At 49.6% G+C, this 22,004-nt stretch overlaps 1 protein-coding gene across 1 annotated transcript in view; it reads left to right on the top strand.

The window, feature by feature from the left end:
* Nucleotides 1-22,004, top strand: part of LOC136626803 (rap1 GTPase-activating protein 1-like) — a 168,245-nt gene that overhangs the window by 15,901 nt on the left and 130,340 nt on the right. Inside the window, exons 2-4 of the mRNA XM_066601808.1 lie at nucleotides 20,526-20,561; nucleotides 20,682-20,864; nucleotides 21,850-21,947. Coding sequence (XP_066457905.1) covers nucleotides 20,526-20,561; nucleotides 20,682-20,864; nucleotides 21,850-21,947 — 317 coding nt within the window. The remainder of the gene's footprint in view (nucleotides 1-20,525; nucleotides 20,562-20,681; nucleotides 20,865-21,849; nucleotides 21,948-22,004) is intronic.

Genomic DNA, 22,004 nt, shown 5'->3' with positions numbered 1-22,004 from the left:
CTGAGGACAGGTCTTCAGAGGGGGAGGCAAGTGCAGCAGAGGGCAGATTGGAAGAGCCAGTGCGGTGGCCAGGGGTAGAGACATGGCCAGACCGAATAATCCACCAACTGTTTCCCAAAGCGCCCCCTCGCGCCATGCCACCCTGCAGAGGCAAGGTGCTCAAAGGTCTGGCAGTTTTTCACTGAGAGTGCAGACGACCAACGAACAGTGGTGTGCAAGGTTTGTCGTGCCAAGATCAGCCGAGGAGCCACCACCACCAGCCTCACCACCACCAGCATGCGCAGGCATATGATGGCCAAGCACCCCACAAGGTAGGACGAAGGCCGTTCACCGCCTCCGGTTTGCACCACTGCCTCTCCCCCTGTGCCCCAACCTGCCACTGAGATCCAACCCCCCTCTCAGGACACAGGCACGACCGTCTCCTGGCCTGCACCCACACGCTCACCTCCGCTGTCCTCGGCCCCATCCAGCAATGTCTCTCAGCGCAGCATCCAGCCGTCGCTAGCGCAAGTGTTTGAGCGTAAGCGCAAGTACGCCGCCACGCACCCGCACGCTCAAGCGTTAAACATGCACATAGCCAAATTGATCAGCCTGGAGATGCTGCCGTATAGGCTTGTGGAAACGGAGGCTTTCAAAAACATGATGGCGGCGGCCCCGCGCTACTCGGTTCCCAGTCGCCACTACTTTTCCCGATGTGCCGTCCCAGCCCTGCACGACCACGTCTCCCGCAACATTGTACGCGCCCTCACCAACGCGGTCACTGGCAAGGTCCACTTAACAACGGACACATGGACAAGCACAGGCGGGCAGGGCCACTATATCTCCCTGACGGCACATTGGGTGAATTTAGTGGAGGCTGGGACCGAGTCAGAGCCTGGGACGGCTCACGTCCTACCCACCCACAGAATTGCGGGCCCCGGGACCTTTTAGCTTCATCAATCTGTGTATTATATTCATCCTCCTCCTGCTCCTCCTCCTGAAACCTCACGTAATCACGCCGAATGGGCAATTTTTCTTAGGCCCACAAGGCTCAGTCATATTACTTTTGTAAACAATGTTTATACGTTTCAATTCTCATTAAAGCGTTGAAACTTGCACCTGAACCAATTTTTATTTTAACTGGGCTGCCTCCAGGCCTAGTTACAAATTAAGCCACAGTAACCAAAGCGAATAATGGGTTTCACCTGCCCTCTTGGTTGAGGTACATTAGTACTGTTGGTACACCAATTTTTTGGGGCCCTCGCCTACAGTGTAATCCTAGTAATTTTTATGGGCTTCGCCTGCACTCATGGTACAGCAAGGTGTGTGGGGTTGGCCTACACTTTGGCTACATAAATGTAACTGGGGCCTTGTCTATACTGCAACTACTGAAATGTGAAAGAGACTGTTATCTCCCTAAACTGAGGCCTGTCTTGACTGCTACTACTACTGAAATGGAACGAAGACTGTGCTCCCCCCTATACTGCTGCTAGTGATATGTTACTGGGGCCTGTCCAGACTGCTACTACTACTGAAATGGAACTAATGCTGTGCTCCCCCTATACTGCTGCTAGTGATATGTTACTGGGGCCTGTCCAGACTGCTACTATTACTGAAATGGAACTAATATTGTGCTCCCCCTATACTGCTGCTGTTCTGGTGGCGTGGTTTCTAGGAGTAGCTAGGGCCCAGATCTGAAGACCGCTGGGCCGACCTTTATTGGGGTGATGTCCCCGCTTAGGTAGGGCCATGTAATCCTTCCTGTAGCACAGGGCCAGTTGTACTGAAATCCGTGTGCGTGCATCTCTTCCTTGGTCCCGATAGTGTGGGCTCCATGCTTAGTTTGCCCACATGATCGTAACAAGACATAGACAAACAGGAGCGAGTTCAGTGAAGAGTTCCCGAGATGGTGAGTGGTCGGTACATCATGTCCTATGAGGAACGGTTAAAGGATCTGGGAATGTTTAGCTTGGAAAAAAGAAGGCTGCAAGGAGACTAAATAGCTGTCTACATATAACTGAGGGGCTGTAACAGTGCAGAAGGATCAGCCCTATTCTCAAATGCACAAGGAAAGACTAGAAGAAATGGGATGAAACCTGAAAGGGAGGAGACACAGATTAGATATTAGACAGTGAGGGGGATCAATGAGTGGAACAGGTTGCCATGGGAGGTGGTGAGTTCTCCTTCAGTGAAAGTGTTCAAACAGAGGGTGGACAGACATCTGTCTGGGATGATTTAGTGAATTCTTCATTGTGCAGGGAGTTTGCCCCCGATGACCGCGCCGCTATCTCCCTCCATACAGCGCGGGCGTCAGCTGTTTATTACAGCTGACACCCGGGGGCACTAGCCGCAATCTACCGTTCGGCCAATCGCGGCTATTAACCCTTTAACCCTTTAAATGCCGCTGTCAATTCTATGTAATGCTATAGCATTACATCATACTGCATAGTGACAGCAGCATTTAAATCCCCCGTAACCCCCCCCCCCCCCCCCCCGTGGTGAGATCAGCGGAGCCGTGCAGGTGTCATGGCAGCCAGGGGCCTTTTGAAAGGCCCCAGGGCTGCCTTAGGAGACTGCCTATCAAGCCATCCCCATGGGGTGGCTTGATAGACTGCCTGTAAAAAAGCAGTATTTATTTTTTTTTGCTGTAGTGCTTGTATTTTTTTTTTAATATTTAATTTTTGAAAATTTATTTTCTGTGTCCTTTTTATGTGCACAATAACTTTTTAATTTTTTTGGCGACGTAGTTGTCTGAGGGCTCATTTTGTGCGGTATGTCCTAACTCGAGATGAGCGAGCACCAAAATGCTCGGGTGCTCGTTACTCGGGATGAAATTTTCGCAATGCTCGAGGGTTCGTTTCGAATAACGAGCCCCATTGAAGTCAATGGGCGACTCAAGCATTTTTGTATATCGCCGATGCTCGCTAAGGTTTCCTTGTGTGAAAATCTGGGCAATTCAGGAAAGTGATGGGAACGACACAGAAACAGATAGCGCAGGCGAGGGGCTACATGTTGGGCTGCATCTCAAGTTCCCAGGTCCCACTATTAAGCCACAATAGCGGCAAGAGTGGGGCCCCCCCCCAACAATTTTTACTTCTGAAAAGCCCTCATTAGCAATGCATACCTTAGCTAAGCACCACACTACCTCCAACAAAGCACAATCACTGCCTGCATGACACTCCGCTGCCACTTCTCCTGGGTTAAATGCTGCCCCCCCCCCCCCTGCACGACCCAGTGTCCACAGCGCACACCAAATTGTCCCTGCGCAGCCTTCAGCTGCCCTCATGCCACACCACCTTCATGTCTATTTATAAGTGCGTCTGCCATGAGGAGGAACCGCAGGCTCACACTGCAGAGGGTTGGCACGGCTAGGCAGTGAGCCTCTTTAAAAGGGGCGGGGCGATAGCCCACAATGCTGTACAGAAGCAATGAGAAATCCAATCCTGTGCCACCTCCATCTGGAGCTGCACACGTGGGCATAGCAATGGGGAACCTATGTGCCACACACTATTCATTCTGTCAAGGTGTCTGCATGCCCCAGTCAGACCGCGGTTTTTTATAAATAGTCACAGGCAGGTACAACTCCGCAATGGGAATTCCGTGTGCACCCACAGCATGGGTAGCTCCCTGGAACCCACCGGCGGTACATAAATATATCCCATTGCATTGCCCATCACAGCTGAGGTAATGTCATGTTAAATGCAGGTGGGCTTCGGCCCACACTGCATGCCCCAGTCAGACTGGGGTTCTTTAGAAGTGGACACATGCAGTTACAACTCCGTGTGGACCCACAGCATGGGTGGCTCCCTGGAACTCACCGGCGGTACATAAATATATCCCATTGCAGTGCCCAGCACAGCTGATGTAACGTCAGCTTTAATGCAGGTGGGCAAAAAATTAATTGGATTACACTGTAGGCGAGGGCCCCGAAAAATTGGTGTACCAACAGTACTAATGTACCTCAGAAAAATTGCCCATGCCCAACCAAGAGGGCAGGTGAAACCCATTAATCGCTTTGGTTAATGTGGCTTAATTGGTAACTAGGCCTGGAGGCAGCCCAGTTGAAATAAAAATTGGTTCAGGTGCAAGTTTCAACGCTTTAACCCCTTAACGACCAATGACGTACCTGGTACGTCATGGAGCGTCGGGGTATGTATGAAGAGAGGTTGCGATGCAACCTCTCTTCATACAGTGCGGGCATCAGCTGTTTATAACAGCTGACATCCGCGGGCAATAGCCGCGAGCGGCCGCGCGGCCGATCGCGGCTATTAACCATTTAAATGCCGCTGTCAATTCTGACAGCGGCATTTAAATCCCCCGTACGATGTTCGGGGGTCCCGCACGGCCCCCCTGCGGTGAGATCGGGTGAGCCGTGCATGTGTCATGGCAGCCGGGCTGCCTTAGCAGACTGCCTATCAAGCCGTCCCCGTGGGGTGGCTTCATAGGCTGCCTGTCAAAAAGCAATATGACGTAATGCTATAGCATTACGTCATACTGCAGGAGCGATCAAAGCATTGCATCTTAAAGTCCCCCAGGGGGACTTCAAAGTAAAGTAAAAAAAAAAATCAATAAAGTTTTTTTTTAATTGAAAAAAAAAAAAAGTTGTAAAAGTTTAAATCACCCCCCCTTTTGCCATATCTATTATTAAAAAATCTAAATAATAAATTAAAAATATGTATTTGGTATCACCGCGTCCGTAAAAGTCCGAACTATCAAAGTACCACATAATTTTTCCCGCACGGTGAACGTCGTTCGAAAAAAGAAATGAAGAACGCCAGAAATGCATTTTTTTTAGTTACCCTGTCTCCCAGAAAAAACGCAATAAAAAGCGATCAAAAAGTCGTATGTATTCCAAAACGGTACTATCAGAAACTAAAGGACATCCCGCAAAAAATGAAACCTTGCTCAACTACATCGACAGAAAAATAAAAAAGTTATTGCGCGCACAAAATGACCGCAGAAAATAATTGAAAAAAATTTTATGTCTTTAAAAAAAAAGAGTATAGTAAAAAAAACCTATACAAGTTTGGCATCGTAGTAATCGTACCAACCCATAGAATAAAGTTATCATGTCGTTTTTGTTGCCATTTGTGCGCCGTAGAAGCAAGACGCACTAAAAGATGGCAAAATGTCATTTTTTTTTCATTTTACTCCACTTAGAATTTTTTTAAAGTTTTTCAGTACATTATATGGTACTTTAAATAGCACCATTGAAAAATACAACTCGTCCCGCAAAAAACAAGCGCTCATACAGCGACGTGGATGGATAAATAAAGGAGTTATGATTTTTTTAAAGGGGGGAGGAAAAAACGAAAATGGAAAAAGAAAAATGCCCGCGTCATTAAGGGGTTAATGATCATTGAAACGTATAAAAATTGTTTACAAAAATTATATGACTGAGCCTTGTGGGCCTAAGAAAAATTGCCCGTTCGGCGTGATTACGTGAGGTTTCAGGAGGAGGAGCAGGAGGAGGAGGATGAATATAATACACAGATTGATGAAGCTAAAAGGTCCCCGTTTTTGATGGTGATAGAGAACGATGCTTCCATCCGCGGGTGCAGCCTACGTATTGTTTAGGTATCGCTGCTGTCCGCTGGTGGAGAAGAAAAGTCTGGGGAAATCCAGGCTTTGTTCATCTTGATGAGTGTAAGCCTGTCGGCACTGTCGGTTGACAGGCGGGTACGCTTATCCGTGATGATTCCCCCAGCCGCACTAAACACCCTCTCTGACAAGACGCTAGCCGCAGGACAAGCAAGCACCTCCAGGGCATACAGCGCGAGTTCAGGCCACGTGTCCAGCTTCGATACCCAGTAGTTGTAGGGGGCAGAGGCGTCACGGAGGATGGTCGTGCGATCGGCTACGTACTCCCTCACCATCCTTTTACAGTGCTCCCGCCTTGACTGGGGAGCGGTGACACAGTCTTGCTGGGGAGCCAGAAAGCTGGCAAAGGCCTTGGACAGTGTTCCCCTGCCTGTGCTGTACATGCTGCCTGATCTCCACGTCTCCCATGCTACCTGGCCCTCGGAACTGCGCCTTCTGCCACTAGCGCTGTCGGATGGGAATTTTACCATCAGCTTGTCCGCCAGGGTCCTGTGGTATAGCATCACTCTGGAACCCCTTTCCTCTTCGGGTATGAGAGTGGAAAGGTTCTCCTTATACCGTGGGTCGAGCAGTGTGTACACCCAGTAATCCGTAGTGGCCAGAATGCGTGTAACGCGAGGGTCACGAGAAAGGCATCCTAACATGAAGTCAGCCATGTGTGCCAGGGTACCTGTACGCAACACATGGCTGTCCTCACTAGGAAGATCACTTTCAGGATCCTCCTCCTCCTCCTCCTCAGGCCATACACGTTGAAAGGATGACAGGCAAGCAGCATGGGTACCCTCAGCAGTGGGCCAAGCTGTCTCTTCCCCCTCCTCCTCATGCTCCTCCACCTCCTCCTCCTCCTGCTCCTCCTCAACGCGCTGAGATATAGACATGAGGGTGCTCTGACTATCCAGCGACATACTGTCTTCCCCCGCCTCCGTTTCCGAGCGCAAAGCGTCTGCCTTTATGCTTTGCAGGGAACTTCTCGAAAGGCATAGCAAAGGAATGGTGACGCTAATGATTGCAGCATCGCCGCTCACCATCTGGGTAGACTTCTCAAAGTTTCCAAGGACCTGGCAGATGTCTGCCAACCAGGCCCACTCTTCTGAAAAGAATTGAGGAGGCTGACTCCCACTGCGCCGCCCATGTTGGAGTTGGTATTCCACTATAGCTCTACGCTGCTCATAGAGCCTGGCCAACATGTGGAGCGCAGAGCTCCACCGCGTGGGCACGTCACACAGCAGTCGGTGCACTGGCAGATTAAACCGATGTTGCAGGGTGCCATGGGTGGCAGCGTCCGTGTGGGACTTGCGGAAATGTGCGCAGAGCCGGCGCACCTTTCCGAGCAGGTCTGACAAGCGTGGGTAGCTTTTCAGAAAGCGCTAAACCACCAAATTAAAGATGTGGGCCAGGCATGGCATGTGCGTGAGGCTGCCGAGCTGCAGAGCCGCCACCAGGTTACGGCCATTGTCACACACGACCATGCCCGGTTGGAGGCTCAGCGGCGCAAGCCAGCGGTCGGTCTGCTCGGTCAGACCCTGCAGCAGTTCGTGGGCCGTGTGCCTCTTCTCTCCTAAGCTGAGTAGTTTCAGCATGGCCTGCTGACGCTTGCCCACCGCTGTGCTGCCACGCCGCGCGACACCGACTGCTGGCGACGTGCTGCTGCTGCTGACACATCTTGATTGCGAGACAGAGGTTGCGTAGGAGGAGGAGGAGGAGGAGGAGGAGGAGGAGGAGGGTGGTTTAGTGGAGGAAGCATACACCACCGCAGATACCACCACCGAGCTGGGGCCCGCAATTCTGGGGGTGGGTAGGACGTGAGCGGTCCCAGGCTCTGACTCTGTCCCAGCCTCCACTAAATTCACCCAATGTGCCGTCAGAGAGATATAGTGGCCCTGCCTGCCTGTGCTGGTCCACGTGTCCGTTGTTAAGTGGACCTTGGCAGTAACCGTGTTGGTGAGGGCGCGTACAATGTTGCGGGAGACGTGGTCGTGCAGGGCTGGGACGGCACATCGGGAAAAGTAGTGGCGACTGGGAACCGAGTAGCGCTGGGCTGCAGCCGCCATCATGCTTTTGAAAGCCTCCGTTTCCCCAAGTCTATACGGCAGCATCTCCAGGCTGATCAATTTGGCTATGTGCACGTTGAACGCTTGAGCGTGCGGGTGCGTGGCGGCGTACTTGCGCTTGCACTCAAACACTTGCGCTAGCGACGGCTGGACGGTGCACTGAGAGACATTGGTGGATGGGGCCGAGGACAGCGGAGGTGAGCGTATGGGTACAGGACGGGAGACGGTCGTGCCTGTGTCCTGAGAGGGGGGTTGGATCTCAGTGGCAGGTTGGGGCACAGGGGGAGAGGCAGTGGTGCAAACCGGAGGCGGTGAACGGCCTTCGTCCCACCTTGTGGGGTGCTTGGCCATCATATGTCTGCGCATGCTGGTGGTGGTGAGGCTGGTGGTGGTGGCTCCCCGGCTGATCTTGGCACGACAAAGGTTGCACACCCCTGTTCGTTGGTCGTCTGCAACGCAGTGAAAAACTGCCAGACCTTTGAGCACCTCGGCCTCTGCAGGGTGGCATGGCGCGAGGGGGCGCTTTGGGAAACAGTTTGTGGATTATTCGGTCTGGCCATGTCTCTACCCCTGGCCACCGCACTGGCTCTTCCAATCTGCCCTGCTGCTGCACTTGCCTCCCCCTCTGAAGACCTGTCCTCAGTAGGCTTAGCAAACCAGGTGGCGTCAGTCACCTCATCATCCTGCTGCTCTTCCTCTGAATCCTCTGTGCGCTCCTCCCTCGGACTTACTGCCCTTACTACTACCTCACTGATAGACAACTGTGTCTCATCGTCATCGTCCTCCTCGCCCACTGAAAGCTCTTGAGACAGTTGCCGGAAGTCCCCAGCCTCATCCCCCGGACCCCGGGAACTTTCCAAAGGTTGGGCATCGGTCACGACAAACTCCTCCAGTGGGAGAGGAACCATTGCTGGCCATTCTGGGCAGGGGCCCGAGAACAGTTCCTGGGAGTCTGCCTGCTCCTCAGAATGTGTCATTTTCATGGAGTGAGGAGGCTGGGAGGAAGGAGGAGCAGCAGCCAGAGGATTCTGAGTTGCAGCAGTGGACGGCGCAGAACTCTGGGTGGTCGATAGATTGCTGAATGCACTTTCTGCCATCCACGACAGGACCTGCTCACGCTGCTCATTTTCTAATAAAGGTCTACAGCGTGGACCCATTAATTGTGAGATGAATGTGGGGACGCCAGAAACGTGCCTTTCTCCTAATCCCGCAGCAGTCGGCTGCGATACACCTGGATCAGGAGCTCGGCCTGTGCCCACACCCTGACTTGGGCCTCCGCGTCCTCGCCCGCGTCCACATCCTCTAGGCCTACCTTTACCCCTCAGCATGGTGTATTACCAGTAGCGCAGAAACAGAACGCTGTAATTAAATGTGCCGCTTATTGGCCTGTGGTTGGAGGCTGACTTCGCTTACGGAACGCACAGCAGAGCCAGGAAAGAATTTTGCGCAAGATAGCTGTAACACTTAGCTGGCTGCGTATTAATTAGGACTACTACCCCCAGCAGAGACGCAGTACGGTCAGGACGGTCACAGGCAGCCCAAATATATTTTTTTGTCCCAAATTTTTTTGGAAAAGCCCACTGCCTATATAGACAGTATGTCTTTCACGTTTTTCACTGTCCCTGCCTCAGCACTACTGGCCCTATACTATGTAAAATAACTGCAGACTGTTTTCCTCTGGACAGGATGACAGCAATGATGTAACGGGCAACGCAGAGCCAGGAAAGAATTTTGCGCAAGCCTGCTGTAACACTTAGCTGGCTGCTTATTTATTAGGACTACTACCCCCAGCAGAGACGCAGTACAGTCAGGACGGTCACAGGCAGCCCAAATATATTTTTTTGTCCCAAATTTTTTTGGAAAAGCCCACTGCCTATATAGACAGTATATGTCTTTCACGTTTTTCACTGTCCCTGCCTCAGCACTACTGGGCCTATACTATGTAAAATTACTGCAGACTGAGGACGCAATGCTCTGCACGGCCGATATACAAAAAAAAATTTTAAAAAATGCAACACTGCAAAAAGCAGCCTCAGCAGTACTGCACACGGTCAGATGTGGCCCTAAGAAGGACCGTTGGGTTCTTGAAGCCTAAAACCACTCCTAACACTCTCCCTATAGCAGCTCCAGCATCAGCAGCACTTTCCCTGATCTCTGTCAGAATGCATCTGTGGCGAGCCGCGGGAGGGGCCGATTTATATACTCGGGTGACACCTGATCTCGCCAGCCACTCACTGCAGGGGGGTGGTATAGGGCTTGAACGTCGCAGGGGGAAGTTGTAATGCCTTCCCTGTCTTTCTATTGGCCAGAAAAGCGCGCTAACGTCTCAGAGATGAAAGTGAAAGTAACTCGAACATCGCATGGTGCTCACCTCGAGTAACGAGCACCTCGAACACGCTAATACTCGAACGAGTATCAAGCTCGGACGAGTACGTTTGCTCATCTCTAGTCCTAACGTTTCCGTTGGTACCATTTTTGCATACAGTTGACTTTTTGATCGCCTTTTATTGCATTTTTTTCTCGGAGATAGGGTGAGCAAAAAAGTGCAATTCTGGGGCGTTCTTTATTTATTTATTTATTTATTTTTGACCACATTCACCATGTGCGGTAAATAATACATCACTTTGATAGGTAGGACTTTTACAGACGCAGCGATACCAAACACGTATTTTTGGTTTATTATTTTGATTTTTTTTTTATTGCAAATATGGCAAAAGGGGGGGTTGAACTTTAAGGCTGGGTTCACACAGGGCGGATTTGCTGCGGTTTTGCCGCAGAAGAACTGCTTCTGCGGCAAAACCGCTTCAAAGGTTAATTTTGGCTTGCGGATTTTGCTGCGGATTTTCGTGCGGAAAAATCCGCAAGCAGTTTTTCCCCCAGTCGTCTCTACGACAGCACCAATTGAGATTGCCTCCTCCTGATAGGACAGGAACACACTGAGAGGTTAAAAGCCCCCCCCCCTTCCCCACTTTCCTCAGTGACTTCCTGTCCTGCCAGGAGGCAGGATCTCTGAGAGGGGCTGGTGGAGAAGCCAGCCGGAAGCCTACTCACGGGCAGATCGGAGGGCAGTGTGTCAGCCTGTCCTCCCTTACCAGCCAGACGACTCCCGGGAAGCCACATTGGGTGGTAACCCCTGGGCCAGGTTCCTCCTGTGGCGGCCCATGGGGGGTACAAAGCGGGAGCCTCAGTCCCCCTACTCCTCCTTGTATAGTCACAGCGCGGCGCTCCAGGAAGCCCTTTGACGGTGGGGGGCGGGGTGTCGCCTCACGTGCCCAGCGTGGTGACGTCATCAGGCTCGCATCAGGAGCTGCACGGAGGGGGCGGGGCTTAGCGCAGGAGCGCGAAAATTCAAAATAAGGAACCTGAGAGAAGCCAGAAGGTGGACCAGCACTACAGGTTTGCAGGGTGTCTGCAGCACCGGTACAGTAATGAGTGCTCCAGCCCCAGAGATAGCTGAAACCTCAGCCTCAGTGGCCGTAAGTAGCCAGTGCTGCAAAAAATACAAAATGCAAAATCCAATGTATTGTATATGGAAAAATTGCATATTTACCCGCAAAAAATACTTTCCCCTCTTTGTTTGTCAGGGGGATAAAAAAGAGATCCCCCCCCCCCCCCCCCCCAGAACAAAACCCAAAAAATGCGTGGAGTGCGGGACGAGACTGCCAGCTATGTACCAGAGGCCTCTATGCAAGGCATGCATAGCTAGGCTAGTCAAAGAGGAATCGGGGGGATTCCTGGATGACGTTAGGAAGCTGGTGAAGGAGGAGGTTCGATCAGCCCTAACGTCACAGCTGGCGCCGCCAGCGAAACGCCAGAAAAAGGCATACGTTCCCGACGAGCCTTCCGACTCCGAGAGTTCTATCGGATCGGAGCAAGAGGAACAGGCGGCCGAGGAGTCCTCAGACGATGAGGACTACAAAAGATACCTTTTCCATCAGGACGACTTAACAGAATTAATTAAGTCAGTCAGGGCTACATTAAAAATGGAAGAGCCCAGATTACCACGCACCCTGCAAGATGAGATATTTGGGGGACTAGGGGAGAGGCGTAAACATACCTTCCCTGTCCACAAAAACATCATTAAAATTATCCAAAAGGAGTGGAAGAAACCAGACGCAGGTTCCTTCTCCGCTAGAGGGGTAAAAAGAAGGTACCCATTTGAGGAGGAAGTTTGCGCAAGCTGGGAAGAGATACCCAAGGTAGACGTCCCAGTGGCCAAAGTAGCTAGGAGGACGAGCCTGCCCTTTGAGGACGCCGCACAATTAAAAGATTCCATGGATCGCAAACCCGAAGGCCTTCTAAAAAAATCATGGGAGGCAGCAGCAAGCATACTTAGGCCAGGGATCGCAGCCACCTGCGTGGCACGCACCCTGGGGGTATGGCTCGAACAGCTGGAGCTACACTTAAACAATAAAACGCCAAGGGAACAGATCCTAAATTCCCTACCTATCCTGCGCATGGCAACAAATTTTCTAGCGGATGCCGCGGCCGAAACGGTTAAACTCTCGGCAAAAGCTACAGCCCGATCTAACTCAGCCAGAAGAGTACTATGGCTGAAATCATGGTCAGGCGACTTGGCCTCAAAAAATAAACTATGCGCCCTCCCGTTCTACGGTCAGTTTTTGTTCGGACCAGACCTAGACAAAATCCTGGAGAAGGCGGCCGACAAAAAGAAGGGATTCCCGGAAGAAAAGCCGCAGAGAGTGAAGACCTTCTTCCGAGGCCTACCGAGGCAAGGGCAAGACAGGCCGCTGGAGTTACCCCAAGGGGGGCAGAGGGAGAAATATCCTTTTTAATCCCCACCAGGGGGAGCCCAAGCAGAGACCCTGATGCCAGCTCCGTAGGGGCAAGGCTGGGGAACTTTGTGGACCAATGGGCCGCAATTTGCGAAGGCCCATGGATCCCAAAGATCCTACAGCAGGGATACCGGATAGAACTGGTGTCCCTCCCCAGAAGGAAATTCATCATCACAGGAGGCTCAGGGTGACAGTTACACTTACTAAGGCAAAGCGTTCGGGACCTGCAACATCTAAACGCAATATCCCCCATACCGCAAAACAAGGAAACTCGGGGCCATTATTCCATGCTCTTCCTAGTAAGAAAACCCTGCGGGAAACACCGCATGATAGTGAATCTGAAGCCTTTGAACACCTGTGTCAAGTACAGAAAGTTCAAAATGGAGTCCATCTCTTCAACGATAAAGTTGATTCCCAAGGGGGCCTACATGGCGTCCATCGATCTGAAGGATGCTTATTTCCACGTACCGATCCACGAGGGGTCCCAAAGATACCTAAGGTTCGCAGTGGATATGGGCAAAGGAATAGAGCACCACCAATTCAGATGCCTGCCTTTCGGGATCTCCTCAGCACCCAGAATTTTTACCAAAATGATGGCAGAGGTAGCTGTCTACCTGAGAAAAAAGTCGATCCTAATAATACCCTACCTGGGCGATATTTTAATAGCAGCAGAGTCCAGGAAACTACTAACAAACCACCTAGAGATAGTGCTAGAACTCCTCCAGTCTCTAGGATGGATCATAAACTGGGAAAAATCCAGCTTAGACCCCGACAGGAAGAAGACGTTTTTGGGCATAACGCTCAACTCAGCATCACAATGCTCCTCCCTGCCCGAGGAAAAAATACAAAAAATCCAAAGGCTGGTCAGATCCTCCCTACAGAAACGATCATGCACAATTCGGGAAGCCATGTCTCTCCTGGGAAGCCTAACGTCATGCATTCCTGGAGTAGCATGGGCCCAGGCTCACACCAGAGCTCTACAGGCCTCCGTTCTATCCGCATGGGACAAAAAAGGAGTCCTCGCTAGGGACAAAAATGTATATCCCAAACACAGTGAAAACATCCCTGCGTTGGTGGACATTCCCAGCGAGCCTGCAGGAAGGGGTTCATTGGCTACAAAACCCAGCCACGCACATCACAACGGATGCAAGCGCCTGGGGATGGGGCGCGCATGTGGGGAACCAGTTCTTTCAGGCCTGCATAACATTTCGCAGAAAATCTTCCACTGGGCAGAGGGCCGGATCCTTTCGATCACGGCAACACATTTAAATGGAACGCTAAACCAAAAAGCGGACTTCCTCAGCAGGAGGCAGATAGACCCAGGAGAATGGTCTCTCTCCCTGGAGGCATTCAGAATCCTGACCAACCGGTGGGGGTCCCCACAATTGGACCTATTTGCAACCAGGGAGAACGCCAAAGTAGGCAATTTCTTCTCCCTCCGGCCAGGAGATCGTCCTACAGCAATAGACGCCCTAGGCCAGGACTGGGGAAAGGGGCTAGTGTACGCATTTCCTCCGATACTGCTGATCCCCAGGGTCTTACAACATTTCAGAACCCAGGTATGCACGCTAATCCTGGTGACCCCCTTCTGGCCCAAAAGAAGTTGGTTCGGTCTTCTGACAACATTGAGTGTCCAGGACCCAGTCACCCTTCCGACCTGGACAGATCTGCTATTACAGGGGCCACTGAACCACCCGGGCTTAGACAGACTGCACTTAACAGCATGGCTCTTGAGGAATCCTCACTAAGGGGGAAGGGATTCTCACAAAGAGTGGTAGAAACGTTAATGTCCAGCAGAAAAAAGACGACCCACCTTATCTACCAGAAGGTTTGGAGAAGGTTCTCCTCATGGAGACAGGGAAGGGATTCCGGGGATTCTATCCCGAGCATCCCTTTGATCTTAGAATTCTTGCAGGAGGGCCTACAGATGGGCCTCTCTCCAAGTACCCTGAAGGTCCAGGTCGCAGCCCTTAGCGCCATATGTGACACAAAGTTCGCGGACAATAGATGGGTCAACAGGTTCTTGACGGCAGCAGCTAGATTACGACCTAGACCCATAAAACTTGTTCCAGACTGGAACCTTAATTGGGTTCTAAGGGCCATGTCAGCGGAACCATTCGAGCCGATCGAAGCACTACCGATAAAAATGCTTACAATCAAGACCGTTTTTCTATTAGCCATCACGTCTGCAAGGAGGGTTAGCGAGCTTCAGGCCTTGTCCATTCGCCACCCATTTCTAAAAATCTCGGATTCCAAATTAATATTTAAAACGGACCCTGCCTTCATGCCAAAGGTGGTATCACATTTTCATAGGTCCCAGGACGTAATAATTCCCTCATTTTTTAGCAAACCTAAAAACGAGGAAGAAAAAATCCTAAGCTGCCTGAACGTCAGGAGAGCAGTCCTAGGCTACATAGATGCGACAAGCCACTGGAGACGGGATGACAACCTGTTCATCCAGTTCAGTGGCCCAAATAAAGGGAACAAAGCGGCAAAAAACTCCATAGCCAGGTGGATCCGCCTAGCCATCATAGAGTCCTATAAGGCCCTCGGGAAGGAAATCCCCTTAGCTCTTAGAGCCCATTCTACAAGGGCAGTAGCAGCCTCATGGGCCGAACATAGCTCAGTCTCGGTCGAGCAGATATGCAAAGCCGCAGTCTGGAAGAAGCCCCACACGTTCATTAAACATTATAGGGTAAAAGTGCAGCAGGACTAGGACATGGCCTTCGGCCGCAAAGTCCTCTCGGCAGCAATCCCACCCTAATAAACTTTAGTTGGTACGTCTCAATTGGTGCTGTTGTGGAGACTGGGGGAAAAAATGGATTATACCTACCTGATAATCAGGTTTCCAGGAGTCTCCACGACAGCACCCGTACCTTCCCCCCCCTGAATGGATAGAAATAAACTATAGAATATAATATAAAAAATAAATAAATATATAATATAATATAATTTTATAATCAACAAAAAAACCCCTGTTAAGGGAAGAAATTTAAGTTGAGCTCCTACCCCGGCAATTCATTAGAATCCACTGAGGAAAGTGGGGAAGGGGGGGGAGCTTTTAACCTCTGTGTGTTCCTGTCCTATCAGGAGGAGGCAATCTCAATTGGTGCTGTTGTGGAGACTCCTGGAAACCTGATTATCAGGTAGGTATAATCCATTTTTTTCCGCAGCACTTTTTACTTTTTGCCTCGTATTTGTCGCGGTTTTGGTGCTGTTTTGGCTGCATTCATAGAGGTCTATGGACAAAAAAGCACTGCGGAAAAGACCAAAGAATGAACATGCTGCATCTTTTAAAACCGTGCCGCAGTTGCATTTCCGCACTGCGGCTGTGCGGAAAAAATCCATCCTGTGGGAACAGCTTTTTGGCAAATCTCATTTGTGCTGCATTGCACTGCAAACGCAGCGGTTTTGCCGCAGTGCGGATATCCAACGGCAATCCGCGGCAAAACCGCCCTGTGTGAACCCAGCCTTATAACTTTTTTTTTTTTTTAATAATAACTAAAACTTTATTGTTTATTGTTCTTTTTTTACACTTTTTCTTTTAGTCCTCAGGGGGGACCAGAACCAGCGATGCTTTGATCGCTCCTGCAGTATGATGTAATGCTATAGCATTACATCATACTGCATTCTAAGAGGAAGCCTACCAAGCCAGCCCACGGGGACAACTTGATAGGCAGTCTGCTAAGGCAGCCCTGGGGCCTTTCAAAAGGCCCCCGGCTGCAATGACTCCTGCACGACTCCCCCGATCTCACCGAGCATAGGGGAGGTGTACGGGAGAATTAACAGTGGCATTTAAAGGGTTAATAGCCATGATCGGCCGTACTGCCGATTGCAGGTATCGCCCACGGGTGTCAGCTGTAATAAACAGCTGACGCCCGCACTGTATGGAGGGAGATAGCGGTGCTATCTCCCTCCATACAGTCCTGCAATGGCAGGAAGTAAAAAGACTATTGGGCCGTCACTAAGGGATTAAAGGTCTTGATGTTTAATAAAGACCTTTTTAGGTCGAAATGTCACCTTTTAAACTATGGAGGAATAAAGTTTGAGAGATTTTATGCACCACAACTATGCTGCCGCTGAACCTTCTTTATACTAGCCGCTGATGTGAAATTTTGGTTCATAATTCTGCAGTGGCTCAGCATGGACTTTGCCTTGCCTGGAAAGGCACATCATTAGAGTCCTGTTGGTAATCCTATTACCTATAGTATTATAAATGAATCATTACTGCTAAGGGGCCATTGGCCTGAAGTTATGCTTGTGTAATTAATGTTTGATAAGTGAAAGTTTATTTCCCGGTGACACCATAGATCTGCAGAATGAAAAGGTTGTGATTAGAGATGAGTGAACGTACTCGTCCAAGCATTAGGGTACTTTAGAGGCTCGTTACTTCGAGACAAGCACCACGCAGTACTCGAGTCAATTCCATTTCCTTCCCTGCATGTTTTGCGCCATTTTCTGGCCAATAGACATGCAGGGAAGGCATTACAACTTCCTCCTGTGACGTTCCAGCGCTATCCCACCCCCATGCAGTGAGTGGCTGGCGAGATCAAGTGACTGCCGAGTATTTAAAGCGGTCCCGCCTGCGGCTCGCCTCAGACACACACTGGCAGAGATTAGGGAAGGTGCTGTTGCTCATTCAGGCATAGTGTTAGCGTCTTCAAGAACCCCAACGGTCCTTCTTAGGGCCACATCTGACCGTGTGCATTACTGTTGTGGCTGCTGGGAGCAGTTTTGCACCAAGAAACTTTTTTTTTCATCTCGGGCTCTGCAGGCTATTACAGATATAGTGTTCTCAGTCTGCAGTCAATTATACAGAGTATAGGGGCAGTACTGGTCAGGCAGGGACAGTGGTAGTGTAGAATCCTGTCTACAAGAACCCCAACGGTCCTTCTCAGGGCTACCTCTGACCGTGTGCATTACTGTTGTGGCAGCTGGGAGCAGTTTTGCTTTTCTTTTTCATCTTGGGCTCTGCAGACTATTGCGTTGTCAGTCTGCAGCCAATTATAGAGTATAGGGGCAGTACTGGTCAGGCAGGGACAGTGGTAGTGTAGAATCCTGTCAACAAGTACCCCAAAAAAGCTCCTGCTTAGGGCTACCTGTGCGTGTGTGCAGTTTACTGCGTGGCTGCTAGGAGTTGCAGTGGCTCACTATTAGCCAGCTAGGCCTTTCTGCAGCCTAGCGTATAATTTTTTGGCCTACAGTGTGCGTAACTGCTGTCAGCCTTCAAGTGCAGGCAAATAATTGCCTACTTTTTTACACCGCTCTGTGCATATACTTCTGCCACATAAATTTTAAAAGGGTTTGCCTATACTGCTGCCACAAGGATGTTACTGGGGTCTGCCTTTACTGCTGCCACTTAAATTTTACAAGGGTTTGCCCATACTGCTGCTTCAAGGATGTTACTGGGGTCTGCGTATACTTCTGCCACGTAAATTTTACAGGGGTTTACCTATACTGCTGCCACAAGGATGTTACTGGGGTCTGCCTATACTTCTGCTACAGAAATGTTACTGGGATCAGTCTATAGTGTTACTACAGAAATGTTACAGGGGTCTGCCTATACTGCTGCCACGTCAATGTTACAGGGGTCTGCCTATACTGCTGCTACATAAATGTTACTGGGGTCTGCCTATACTGTTACTACAGATATGTTACTCGGCTCTGCCTATACTGCTGCTACCGAAATGTTACACGGGTCTGCGTATATTGCTGCTACACAAATGTTACTAGGGGATCTGCCTATACTTCTGCTACAGAAATGTTACTGGGATCAGTCTATAGTGTTACTACAGAAATGTTACAGGGGTCTGCCTATACTGCTGCCACGTCAATGTTACAGGGGTCCGCCTATACTGCTGCTACATAAATGTTACTGGGGTCTGCCTATACTGTTACAACAGATATGTTACTCGGCTCTGCCTATACTGCTGCTACTGAAATGTTACACGGGTCTGCGTATATTGCTGCTACACAAATGTTACTAGGGGATCTGCGTATACTTCTGCTACTAAAATGTTACTGGGGTCTGCCTATACTTCTGGCACGTAAATGTTACAGGGGTCTGTCTATACTGTTACTACAGAAATGTTACTGGTGTCTCCCTAGACTTCTGCAACATAACTGTTACTGGGGTCAGCTTATACCTTTGCTACAGGAATATTACAGGGCTCTGTGTATACTATGGGTGCACTAAGTCTTCCCATCGCGGTGTTCTACCTATCTGGTCCCTAAAAAAACCCAGACTGACTAGGGCATGACATGTGGGCCGAAGCCAACATGTATTCCCTCTCACCTAACCTCAGCTATCCGGGGCACTGCAATGGGATTTCTTTCTGTACCGTCTGTGTGTTCCTGCTAGCCACCCATGCTGCGGGTGCACACAGACTTGCCATAGCGGAGTTGTACCTGTCTGTCCCCAAAACACTTAAGACTTGGGTAGGGTGCAGAGTGCAGATGGTTTACCCCTTGCATTGTCGATGAGGTATCCGACACCCAAATAGAATGAGTAGTGTGTGGACACATGAAGTCCCCATTGCTATGTCACTCGCAGCACATTGGGCCACACAAGGTGTTTGCTGGGACAAAGGCTGACCCAGGGCCCGCTCACATACTTCCCACACCGAGTATTGCTGCATTGCGAAGATGTGTAGAAGTGCTGGGCAGGCAGTGGACTCCCCTTTATGCCCACGTTTGCAACTCCTGACGGAGGTGGCACAGGATTGGAATGAAGATGGAACCTAAATCTTTTATCAATTCTCAACAGCATTGTGGGCTATCGCCCACACTTTCAAAGAGGGTCGCTGCCTGGCCCTGCCAACCCTCTGCAGTGTGTGCCTCCGGTTCCTCCTCATGGCAGACGCACTTATAAATAGACATGAGGGTGGTGTGGCTATGAGGCCAGCGTGTGGCTTGCGGGCAGCGGAAGGCTGCGCAGGGACACTTTGGTGTGCGCTGTGGACGCAGGGTCGTGCGGGGGGTTGGGCAGCATGTAACCCAGGAGAAGAAGCAGCTGTGTGTCCCGCAGGCAGTGATTGTGCTTGGTTAGAGGTAGTGTGGTGCTTAGCTAAGGTGTGCCATGCTAATGAGGGTTTGTCCGAAGTAAAAATTGTTGGGGGGGGGGGGGGGGCCCACTCTTGCCGCTATTGTGGCTTAATAGTGGGACCTGGGAACCTGAGATGCAGCCCAACATGTAGCCCCTCGCCTGCCCTATCCGTTGCTGTGTCGTTCCCATCACTTTCTTAGGTTTTGAAGATTTGCACAAATGAAAACCTTAGCGCAGCATCGGTCATATACAAAAATGCTCGAGTCGCCCATTAACTTCAATGGGATTCGTTACTTGAAACGAACCCTCGAGCATCGCGGAAAGCTCGACTCGAGCAACGTGCACCCGAGCATTTTGGTGTTCGCCCATCTCTAATTGTGATGCCTGAGCACCATGGCCCCATTATTTTTGTTCCAAACATAGTGGCAGATTCATACAGATGTAGCAAACCTTATCTTGCTTGTCGCAGTGCTCTACGTAGATACTGTAGCACGCGTACACTGTTTTTGTGGCTAGGAGTTAATTGAAGACCAAGCTATGCAAATAACATAAGGCAATGAATGCTCGGCGCGTTAAACAACTGTGTTGTGCTGAATGTTCACTTGGCATCTGTATATGCAGGTCACCCCGATCTCTGTCGTATTCACATGTACTGATGTGCCACTGTGTGTAGAACAACAGTAAATAAACTCTGGTCCTCCAGCAATTTTCCTACCTTGGAAGTTGTACCCTGACCAATCACACATTGATGACCTATCTTGTAATGCTCTACTCAAAAGAATAAACCTGAATCCAATCAAAAAGTTGTGGAAGGGCCTGAAGTGGAGTGATGGTGCAAGGTAGTCATCCAATAACCACTGAGAAAGTGAAAGTTGAGAATTAAGTAACAGTTATGATAAGTGTTTAGTTGGCACTGTTGCTTCTCAAGGATTACACCAACTGATGAAAACAAAGGGTTCATTTACTTTTTTCTAATGAACTATTAAACAGTATTTTCTGGCAGCTCCTTCATAATGATAACCCACGATTGACATAATATTTGTATCTCCATAGAGGAGAGATGAGAAAACGCATGCGGGAATACAAGAAGTAAGTTTTATAAGATTGTAGACCTCTTCTGTTGAGATTCTTACCTTTGACCTTACTACTTCTCAATCCTTTTGTCTTGATTTAATTTTACTAAACTATATCTATCTAACTTTTTCACAGGTGTTGAAGCGAGGCTACCCTTTACCCCTTTTAGTTGTGCCCCCACAAGGTGGGTACTGGATAGAGGGAGCTAACCACTCTCTGCCCTCCCCTGAATCTGATCTTTCAGCCCCATATGACAGATTACGCATCCTTCAATCTGACTCTACAGCACGTTTCTACAGGAAGCACTTCTTGGGAAAGGTATTGCAATCTTAATGATGAGCTATTAGTGAATTCAGAGGGTAGTCTATGATTTCACATGGGTGAAATATCCCATGGATGTAACATATGGCAGTCTAATTGATAGAATGACAACAATGAAGGAGCATTGCAGAGATGTAACTTGTAGCTGCTAGGTCCTAATGCGAAATCTGTGACGGGGCCCCCCAACTATAATACTTTATTCATCATACTACTCAACTCATATGGGGAAGAAAGACCATATGGGCTCCCTAAGGTTCCTGGGCCCAGGTGCAACTGTAACCTTTGCACCCATTACAGTTATTCCCCTGGGGTAGTCTCACTCAATGATGTTATCTCTTTGCAGTGCCATCTTTGTCCTGGCACCATATCTTGTATTGAAGCTCAGAAAAACATTAGTGGGCAGTAGTACTTGAAGAAATTGCAGTTGGACTTCCACTGGTCAGACCCCCATTAAAGGATTTCATAGAGATCTGTTACCACTATCAAATTTTAGAAAATTGCATTACACTATTTTCATATGTTTTTGTAAATGGAGGGCATGGCAGCTTCTACAAGGGTCATCCCATTTTTTTCAAAATTCTGGGGGCACATCTGTCTTTTTATGATGCAGCATGGGAGCTGGGGATGTGCCACTGCCTAACCCTGACCCACAAGTACATCTTCTATTTAAAGGGGTTGCGCCAAGATGCACAACCCCTTTGAAAATGTGGGGCGATCAGTCCCGAGTCCTGCTCTCTGCACCCCAACAATTAGTTGGGTTTTTTTTAGAAAAGCTGTGACAAGCCTGACATTTCCCCTGCAGCGGTTTCTGCAGACTTCTATATTTGGTGATCTTTGCATCCCTGTATCCACCCCTTTACTCCCTGAACAAGGCAAATCAGTGTTTCCTGAAGTGCACCTTTAATGGATACTTTACAATTTATTTTTTTTTGTTACTGAAATTTCATTTGGAAAACAAAAATATGTTTTATTCCACTATTAGGAGCACTACAACTTCTGTGCTCAGGATCCACGTCTTGGGGCCATTATCCTATCTGTAAAAATGGAACAGAAATCTGAGAGGCTACGACTTATACTGAGGTAAGGGCATTTTATCTAAACAGTTTTATGTAGACACTGTTTGTGTTATGGCTAATT

Source organism: Eleutherodactylus coqui, chromosome 4 (genome assembly GCF_035609145.1).
Source record: "Eleutherodactylus coqui strain aEleCoq1 chromosome 4, aEleCoq1.hap1, whole genome shotgun sequence".
NCBI lineage: Eukaryota > Metazoa > Chordata > Amphibia > Anura > Eleutherodactylidae > Eleutherodactylus > Eleutherodactylus coqui.
The sequence above is the reverse complement of the archived record's forward strand: the minus strand, read 5'-3'. Positions and strand labels throughout refer to the sequence as shown.